Below are 10,327 nucleotides of genomic sequence, written 5' to 3'. Positions count from 1 at the left end.
TTCTCCAGGCTGAACAACCCCAACTCTCTTTGCCTTTACTCACAGGGAAGGCATCCCAGCCCTACCACCATTTTTGTGGCTCTACTCTGGACCCATTTCTGCATGGAACTGCTAATAAAAAGCTAATATCTTGACTATCTGTGTTACTGGACTGCACATCGGGTAATTACGAGTTTAGGGACAACACCTCTTGTAACTCCGAGGAAAGCATCGAGTGAAACGCGGCCAAAGCTGCACACCACCATTTTGCAGGTGCTCCCCCTGCCCCAACCACCAACCGCCCCTTGGCTCTGCGGCTCCTCTGGGGAACTCTCCCCTGCCTCAAGGCTGTGCCCCACCTCGCCCCGAGTAGCTCCAGGGGGCACCCGGGGCGGGATGCGGTTGTCGGGGGCAGCCATGAGGAAAGGGCGGCCGGGCTGAGGGCGCCTGACCCCGCCGCCATCCATCACAGAGCTCCCCCCTCCTCTACCCCGCCGCGCTCCTCCGCGCCAGCAGGGGGCGACAGCTGCTGCTGCCGCCGCGCCGGGAGCCGCTCCTCCCGCCGCGCCGCTTCCGGCCCCGCTCACCGCCACCGCCATGGCGACGGGCGCCAGGAAGGCCGTGTGAGCGGGAAGGGACGGGCCGGGTCGTGGCGGGGGACAGGTTGGGTGGGCTCGGGTAGGGGCGACGGTGGGGGGTGCCGGTGTGTCTGTCTGTTTGTCGGCCGGTCGGTGGGTGAGCGAGTCAGTTGAGCGGCATCGTCTCCCCGCAGGTACCCGCTGTTCCAGCTGGGCGGCCCGCAGCTGCGGATCTTCCGGCCCAACTTCTTCATGCTGGCGGTGCGGCCCGGCGTGCCGCAGCCCGAGGACACCGTCCAGTTCCGCGTCTCCATGGAGTGAGTGCGTGAGGGAACAGGGCACGGCACGGCATGCCCTGCCGCAGAAAGGGCCCGGCGCCGCCCGGGGAGGGGGGCAGAGGGGCCCCCGCCACTTTTGGAGCACACCCCCCCAACCCCCCAGTGCCACACGTCCCGCCACACTGCCTCTTGTCACCTCCTTCTAGGCTGCAGCTTGTCTGGTTAGCTGGAAGGTGAAGTGCCAGGTAGCTCCCTCCGGGCCGGGGGAAGGGGCTTCTGCCTCAGGGAGACCTTTTAGAGGGCTGCAAAGGCATTTAAGGACGAGCTTTGCTTGGCCCCTCTTCCTGCCTGTTAGTGAGGCTCTGCCTTTCCGGGGACTGGCTTAGGAAGAAGGAAGTGCTTATGAAATAATCCATAGGAAAAGAGATGATGTCCAGGTGTTTGTCAGGACTCTTTCATCCTCCCCGATCTGGCTGCACACACTAAAGCCCACAAGCCTGTAGCAGGTCCTGAAAAGGTTAGCAGATGCTATTCAGAAGACTAGAAGGGATTCTTTGGCTTAGGCAGTGAGAAAGCCTACCCGCTCATGCTGAATACAGAATAAGTCTGGGGTTTTTACTGTTGAGGCTACAGAAGATAAAATTTTTGTCATTGTTACAGTTTATGGATAATGAATTGATGTAGCAGTGTGTGTTTTGAGTTTATACTTTTGTGCAGTAAAGCTACCATGGCTAAAAGGGAGAAGACATACTTATTTCAGAGTATCACAAGTCTATAAACAATCTGGCTCTGTTTTATTTTATTTAAATACTTACACTTTTCCATCTTTCTTTCCCCAAAATGTTTTTGCATTGCCTAGAATGACAAAAGTGGATATCAAGAATTACCTTGAAAAAATATACAATGTGCCAGTAGCTGCTGTGAGGACAAGGATACAGTATGGTAAGTGCTGTTGAGTAATCCAAAGGGGTGAATACAGCATCCCTGTGCAGCCAGAATACGCGTTTAATCTCAAAATATCCACTAGATTTCAATGAACTTTGGGTTCAGGTGCTTAGCTGGTTACATCTGGCACATAGCTGTTTATTTGTCCCCTTCATATTTGAATGCTTGGATTAGATTATGACAGTTTTAAAAAGAAAAATCTGAATTTAAAAAGCCTTACCGTCTTGACAGTGTTCTAGCTTGTGCTGTATACTTTTGTAGTTGGTACCATTTCTCCCTGAAGACCAGTGGGTGTCTCACTTCTGAAGAAACTTCTTTATGTGTTTTAATAACATTAGTAATTAAATTTCAGCCATAAGCTTTTCTTAAAAAAAACAAGTATGTGAGTTAATCTTACCACGCATGCACACAGAGGAGGTGTTAATGGTCTAATAAAAGGCCAAGTTTGTAGAGTAAAGAAAAGTATTCTAGTAGACCAATTGATAATGTCAGAAAAAACATCTTGACAAACTTTCAATTTTTCATCACCTGTCATTACCATGTTTCTTCTACAGACATGTATGCTTCCACTCATGGTGTTTCTCCCCTATAAAAAAAAACAACCCAAACTGAAAAAAACAACATAAAACCAACCCAAGATAAAAACAAAAAACATTGATAGTTTAAGTTATGCTGGACTCTGACTTGGAGCAGAGGGACCCACCTGTAACTGAAATAAGATAAATTTATATAGGTGGCCTTCACATATGAATGTTTACTTCCCCAGAGCTTCTCTGACTGCAGTGTGGATGCAGTGAAAACTCAGGAATATAATTTTCATGTTGCTTACCTTTTTGATCACCAGGCAGTGCATTAATCAAATGGAGATTGATTTATTGATTAGGACATCTTTGATGGCTGTCTTTTCCTTTTTTCATGCAGTGATTCTAGCAAAGGAGTTCATTGATGTGTTTATAATGGTAAAACTAGGGATGATTTTAAAAAAGGGGCAGGAAAAAAGAGCTGTAATAGTGAAAAACAGAGAATGAAAGAAAAAGCTTCCAATAAGGTCATAAAATTCAGAACATATAAAAGAAGGAAAAGAAAATAGATCATCGGTAATATGCTTATGTGAAAAATAGAATTAAATAAAGTCTTAAATACCAAACACATGCAGTTCCAAACAGGACTAGAAATATTCATACTTGTCCTTATAGCCATTTTGTACCCCACTGCTAATGGAAGTGATGGTAGAATGTATATATTCAGGGATAAAAGAGGAAAGGGGGTTATAATGTCTAATAGTTTGAGAGTTTTAATGTCTGCCTAACATGCAGGGAATAAATTGAACTTCCCACTCAGTTGGGACCAGAATACTTGCAGAAGGTTGAGGTGCTTTGGGTTTTTTTTGGGTGTGGAGTGTAATTTCCTGGTGTATAAACAGTAGATCTGGCTTATTAGCTGGGTAGTAAAAATTGACAAGTTTGAAGCTGGTTAGTGGTCAGTTCCTCCTTGTCTTCCTGAAGCTGTTGATGTTGAGAGGACAGTTTGTTGCTCCTGGCCCCTTACTCAGGAGACTTACCTCTTTGCTGCTTTGCAAACTTTGTGTGTGACGTAAAGGCACAGTGGCTGTCAGCAGCCTGAGTTTTGTGCTGCTTCCATTCCCTGCTTGTAAACAAGGAGAGTGGTGTGCTATTTTCAGTACATTTCAGTAATTGGGATACTGGAGAAAAAGTACTCCTCTTAACTATAAACCAGAACTAGTGAAGTGCCCTCTTCAGCTTGGCCTTGCTTTGGGAATTTGGAAGTCCTGGGAAGTAAAAGGTGGGACTCCCTTCCTTTCTGCAGGTGCAAACAACAAGAGGAATCACAAGAATCAGAGAGTGAAGAAGCCAGATTACAAGGTCGCCTATGTACAGCTGGTGAGTTAACACTGACGCTTGTGTGGAGAGAGGACAGCACTGTTAACCAGCCAAACTAGGACTAAAGTTCACTGAATTGTCTGGTTGGCTGAATATTTCTGCCAATCCTCTAATAATGACATTTTCTTTAATACTTTCCAGAATGTGTAAAGAGATTTAAATGACTTAGTCTAAAAATCAAATGCAAACAAATGGTTAGTTTTCAAGCCCTGTATTTGTTTGAGGTCTGTGTGTAAGTTACGGTCTGATGTCATACAGGGCTGCTTTGCCAGTGAGTTTCACGCTGACCCTGTACTCTGTGCTGGAAGGTTCATGACTTGTGTGGTTGATTGCTGAAATGTCCAGTAAGTGAAAGAATATATTGTAAGGGCAGGAACTTCTTATTAAAGCTTTCTGGATTTCAGAGAAGACTAAGGCATATTCCTTGGAGAGTTTTTAGTCATGTCTAACAAGCATGCTTTGTGGCTAAACCAGGTTCTGAAACGTATATTGGTTGCCCAGTGGAAAAGGAGCTTCATGTTCTTACGAATTTCTTTCATAACAGGAGCATATTATAGTTTAGATTTCTTTTGGGCTTACCTGGCTCTATGTAAAAAAGAAATGCAACCAGCGACAGAAAACCTCATCACATACCAAAATTACATTAAAGGAGTGCTATTTATGGTTGTAAAACCATAAGCTCAAAATTGCTGTTGGCAACACAGCCACAGTGTTACTCCATCCTGGGACAAGGATTCAGTGTGGAGGGAACACTGTGTGATCTTAAAGGCTGCATAAGACTTCATACAGATTTGGGGTCAAACTAAGGAGGCACAGACAATGGGAAATCTGATGTTTTTTCTTAATTTTTCAAAGTTTAAAGTGCTTACTTTTCTCTTAAGTTTTTCTCTAAGCCCCTTCTGGGAAGGACAGTGGAAAAAAAAGGGAGGAGAATGTTTTTCTAGACAGCCCTTACCTTTACAAGAACAGTATAAAGTACAATGTTAATAGAAAGTAACTGAGTTGTATTTAGATGAGAACTGTTAATAGAAAGTAACTAAGTTGTATTTAGATGAGAACTGAGATTGACTGTGCTGAAGTGAAAGGCAAACTCATCTCTGTGAGGATTTTGCATTTGGTGGCTAAAAAATACATTCCTGTTTGAAGGAAGAGTCTCTGCTTTGGTGGGCAAATTCTCACTGGTGGGTTGTCTGAGCTAGGTTTTTGTCTGTGAGAGATCAGGTATGAACGATCCATTAAGAACACAGCTGAGGTGTTGAATGCCAGGAGTGATCTTGTGTCTTAAAAGTTGCTTTTTCTGAGTGTTGTTCCTTAATAGGTAGTTGCAAGCACTTTCCATTGTCATGGCCTCTTGCTAGTGACTTCTTTGCTTTTAAAGACTGGTTTCCCAAAATTGAAGCAGACATGGATCTTTAGTGAACTGTAGTCAGTTCTCAAATTTTATTTCACTGTATTTAATGCAGTCGTATTTCTACTGGCTGCTGAGTTGAGAAGGAGGTAGTTTGCAACCCATAGATACTCAGAGGGAAGGAGTGGGAAGCAAAATGCTGCTGTTCCATGGAGCAAGTCACTCATTTCTTAAGGCAGTGCCTTTGTACATTTATTTCACATCGAGCCTCTGAACCTAGGGCAGTTGCCATTGTCTTAGGGGCAGCTCCATGGTGGCAAGGAGAATCAGCCAAACTAGCTTGGACCTGGAGCTAGTCAGACAGCAGAAACTGGTCATTCCACCAACCTCTCATTTTGTCTGCCGGGCAAATTAGCCTGCACAGAGCCCTGTGGTACTGTGGCTGAGGACTACTCTTGGTACATGAGACAGCAAATGTCCCTTACTGCCTTGCCCTATATACTGTAGTCTCATTGTAAGTTTTAAAAGGATGCTATGTTTTCTGTCCTATGAACCATTCTGACCTATGAATGGAGTCAGAGGACCACCTTTTGGAATTGTACTTCATCCCGAGTGAGGGAAACCTATTTCCTAAACTCTTGTCAGTGATGCTTGGTCTGTGCATTTTCCCCTCAACTCATTCCTACTCTCTTTGCTCTTTTTTTTCCTATTGTTGTTGTTTGTTAATTCCTTTAACATTGAGGTTTGTCTGTCTTTTTTTTTTTTTCTTTCTCTTTTTCCTTTTGTTCTTTGCTTTTCATCACTGGCACTGGTGTCTCAGACAATGAGCTCCCAGTTCTGTGTTCACACCAGCTTTAAACAGTGGGTGAGGCCAGTGTAATTTCTGAAACTGAAGGTTTTGCCCTCATTCTCATTCATGGGGTGATTCAGGCCATAACAGGCCCCATGCAGTCCATTGTTAATATCTGCCTAATTTAGGAAAGTCTTTGGTAACCACTGTAAAATTCTTATTTTCATGAGAATTAGTTTGCATCTGCCGTGAGTCAGAGAAGCTGGGCTTTCCCACCATTTTTACCAGCTGTGTTTTCTCTCATTAATCCAGTTTCAAGTTAAAACTGCTTATGACTGGAAAAATAAGGCTGTGTTTTTGCAAGGTCTCGGGCTGATCCTTCGGTTCCCCACTAGGTGGAAGTGTTGCTCTTTCCAGCGTGGCTTGGTGGCAGCCGCCGTGTCGTTTACCTGAATGAAACTGGGTATGTCCTCATGACCAGCTACACTTCCCTGCTTCATAAAACATCACCTTATGTGTCCCAGCGCAACGTACATATCCATTAACTCACTGCAAGTGTCTGAAAGGTGGAAGATGTATGAAGTCATAGTCAGCATATCCTTAGGTGTCAGATTAATGCCACAGCTGTTCCACATGTAAGAATTGTTGTCCTTTCTTTTCCAAATACTATTTCTTGGAGATTCAGAGCTGTTTACTTTATTCGCAGGCTGTAACTGGACAAATACGTGATCTGTCCAAGGATAATATTTTCACACTAAAAAAATACCTCAAATCATAGAAGGCTGTGGATCAACAATATCTTGCCATTCCAGAGCCTGCCTGCCTTTTTTTCCCCTTTTGGAATGTGGTGAGAAAGGTTTAAGTTAGAGACGTACAGCCCTGGGTATCAAATGTTCCTTTTTTACACTATTATATTTTTTTAATTAAAAACACAGCTATATGTCTTTGCAGAGTATATAAAATGAATGTGATACAGCAACCTTCCTTTTTACTCCAATACATTTATAATTATTCTAATGTTATTAAAAAAAATAAAAAAAGAAAGAATGCCAGTGGGAAACTTCACAGTTGCATCAACATCAGGGAAATTTTAAAAAAACCAACAACATCCCCTCCTCCTCCTCCTCCTTCAGTGTTCTCACTCGTTTAGCTCAACAGGTGTTCGCACCCGTGGGAGCACAACTGTAGACAAGCCTCTGGAATCCAGACCTATTTTTAATTAAACCTGTTTTGAGAAATCTAATGGAGATGGCTGTAAAAAGGAGTCTGACCTTGTCAACATTAGGACTAACACCTATTTAGCTGCATGAATGATGGCACTGGTGGGAACATTTTTGCAAATGCTTTCTCCTCAGACTCTGTTTAAAGTGTCCGGTACTTCATAATAATTAACCCATTTACTCATCAGATGTGACAGCAGTTTTCTTTTGACCTGTAGTGAATTCAGAGGAAACTTGGATGCTCCGTATGCTGTGTCATTGCTGTGTGGATTTCTGAACTCACTTTCCGTGCTGTTCTGCCATACATTTTAACATCAGATGTTACCACTGCAATAGCAGGAGAATTGCTCAAATGCACTGGATTATTAAACTTAGCTACATTTGCTGCTACTGCTGGACTGAATCCCGTGCTGTTGCGAATCCAACATTTTTTTAGTTAACGATACTATAAACATCACTTTTCTCCTAATTCTGAAGGACAGTAGTAAGTGCTTCAGTTATCTAAATAATCAGAAGATCTCAGAGTTGTTTACATGATCAGTGTTTGCTGCGTCAATGATATCTGCGCTGACCTTCCATTCCTAATCTTTTCAAGGGACGCAAAGGTCACAGAAGTATAAGTGAGTTTGTGCTGGATAATCCTTCCAGTAATTTTCTGACATGAGGCTCAGCAGTGGAAAGGCTAACACTTGACTTCCTAGGCCTAATTATGGTCACTTAACCTCTCATTAAAATGAATGGAGGCAATTTGTACCACTCGATGTGATAACTCCTTCTACAGATTTGAAGGAACAAGGTGTGTTTTCAGCCTTTCTAACCAAAAAAGCTTGAAATCTAAAGGGGAAAATACACATCTGATGCTTAGGTCACTTTTTATCTTGAAGGATGTTAGCATTTAACAAATGAATCCTCATAAGACCTTGTATCTAAATCAGTGTTACATTTGGGCAACGCTGAAGCAAGGATTAGAGTTGAGCAGGAATAGAAGTTTAATGGCTCCCATTTCTGTAATCTAAACACTGGACCACACATCTCACATCCTACATTTGTAGGAAAAAGAGAGGTTTCTGGGAAGACCCTAAATTGAAAATAGCAATGTGTAAAACCATCAGGTTGCATTTATTTTTTAGGTGTTTTAACACCGCCTCTCTGACTTGATTTGTTTGTTTGTTTTCTTCTTTTATTTGTTTTTTAACATCATAAGGGCTCACTTAGATATAAGACCATGTGGTGGTACAGCTTATCCTGATAAACCCCAGAATATCAGTGTATCACCTCACATTGGTGAAAAAGTTCTTCTGCTGTCAGTGCAGCATCCGGTTCCAAGATAGACTGAATTATTCAAGCAAAATGATTTACTGTTTTTGCCAGCGTCTGCCTTTTTTACAGGATTTTCATTTAGCACAGCTATGTCAGGTAGAAAGGTATTCTTTTCTCCCTCTTTCACTATGCGCTAGGTAACTATGGTAGAAGTTCTAAGGGAAGGCCAGGCCCTAGCCTTTTTAAAGCCTATTTCAGCTTATGTGAATTTCAATAATTCAGTATTTAAAAGTTAAAAGGCTTGTAAAAGGTAAAACAGTGAACAAATGCAAGGTTTAGGAATAAGCCAAAATTTTGCTTTCTGGTTGAATATACCAGCATTTCATGTTTTAGCAGTTTGCAAAACAGATAAAACCCTATTGAACTTGATAGAAATTTAGTTTTATGCTTTTTTTCAGTTACGTTTTCGTTCTAAGAATGCATTTATCATATGATTGTCAAATGCTTGCTGTATAGAAAGGAAAGCTATTGCAAAGAAAAAGTTTAAGAAAAAGCAGCACTGCATAAAGGAGTGATGACCCCTCCATTCCTTTGGTTGGCATTTTTTTGAGACAGTGGCAAGCTTCTCAAAAAGGTGGTGAGCTTGAGCCTCAGTAGCCTCTGGCATTGTGTGAAAGATGCACTGAATGTAAATATGCCTGGACAGACTCACAATCCTTTATGTAAGTTGATGCTTTTTGGTATTTTTGAAATTTTGAAATACCCAAGATACAGGCTTCTTCTGAAAACTAGCTACTGAGCATGCACAACAGCTATTTTTCATACAGCTTTCATCACTTCAGAGTCTTACAGTGCAGTGTTACTGCATAGTATTGTTACTTAAGATTTATCAACCTTCAGTTCTCAGGGTGTAATGTCTTGGCTGTTTCAAATCGTGTCTGGTTGCCAGCCAAAATCAGAATTTCTTCACAAAACAAGAGCTGGAAAGAGCCAACTTGTCTGTGCTGATTTTGATTTATTAAAATTCTCCAGATTGACATTTTCAGCTCAATATTTGACTTTCACCAGCCTTGAAATGGGAACTGTGAGCACTTTGATAAACAGCTGAAAGGTTTGTCTGGTTTTGCTACGGCCTCTGTGCGTATCTTTTTTTGTTTCCCCTCTTTTTAAAATAATAACTGTTTTGCAATGCTTAGTGAATTGCCATGGATGTTGTTAGTATGCTTTAGGGACAGCTTTCCATCGTTCTCCAATAAGGGAAGTGCATTGGTGCTGGAAGCATACCAGAATGGAAGTGCTGCATAACAAGAACAGTCCCTTACTACAGTGTTACCAATATAAATAGTTCTCAAATTTTCAGTGTAGGTGGTATGCCTACCATGTTAGCCTGAATTGTTTTCTGACTTGTTTAACTAAAATGGCTTCCTTTTCAGTGCAGACGAGTCCTTAGAATCAGCCCCATCGGTTCTATAGGTACCGTGGGGCTGAGTGACCCGCCTGCAGTGCAGTTAAAACACAGTAATTTTTTGTAATATAAACAAATTCTTTCCCAAATGCTTCAGCGTGCTAAAATCTTGAGCAGTGCTTGGCCTCAAGGGTGCTTGTTGCTGATTCTACTACAGGAAGAGTTTCAGTAGGCTACAGCTTTGGGATTGCTCAAGGACATCTATAAGGCCAGTTTCTGTGCCTTGGGGTTGAACTATACTTTAATTGTTAAAGGACAGCTATTATAAGCATACCTGTTGGCAATTTAAAGGTACAAAAGAGTTGAAACCCCAGAGTGTACACCGTGGAAAGGAAAATCTTGATTTGTTCCAGTTGATCTTATCCAGGCTAGAATCGAGGACAGAGCAATGTACACAGCAGCTCCCTTGTTGTTTTTATAGTATGGTCAGGCTCTTAGGAAACCCCCAAGAAGTATGCACTACAAAAACAACCGGAGCATTGCTTAGTATGAGTTGATATTTCCTAGATTCTAGTCTGGATAAGCTCAACTGGGATAAGTCATACCTTTTTTTTTTTTTTTTT

General features: G+C 42.2%; 1 protein-coding gene across 2 annotated transcripts in view; it reads left to right on the top strand.

Moving 5' to 3' along the window:
- The first annotated feature begins 497 nt into the window (after positions 1–497).
- MRPL23 (mitochondrial ribosomal protein L23) overlaps positions 498–10,327 on the top strand; it is an 11,892-nt gene continuing 2,062 nt past the window's right edge. The window contains exons 1-6 of one of the 2 annotated variants that reach the window (XM_014960082.1): positions 498–602; positions 752–874; positions 1,695–1,777; positions 3,608–3,681; positions 6,215–6,282; positions 9,332–10,312. In XM_014960082.1, coding sequence (XP_014815568.1) covers positions 577–602; positions 752–874; positions 1,695–1,777; positions 3,608–3,681; positions 6,215–6,282; positions 9,332–9,407 — 450 coding nt within the window. In that variant the 5' untranslated portion in view covers positions 498–576 and the 3' untranslated portion in view covers positions 9,408–10,312. Of the gene's footprint in view, positions 603–751; positions 875–1,694; positions 1,778–3,607; positions 3,682–6,214; positions 6,283–9,331; positions 10,313–10,327 lie in introns of those variants that run through there. The other variant, XM_014960081.1, reaches the window with a different exon arrangement.

The sequence above is a fragment of the Calidris pugnax genome, unplaced genomic scaffold (genome assembly GCF_001431845.1).
Source record: "Calidris pugnax isolate Ruff unplaced genomic scaffold, ASM143184v1 scaffold435, whole genome shotgun sequence".
NCBI lineage: Eukaryota > Metazoa > Chordata > Aves > Charadriiformes > Scolopacidae > Calidris > Calidris pugnax.
Note: the sequence above shows the minus strand (reverse complement) of the source record. Positions and strands in the feature narration are given on the sequence as shown.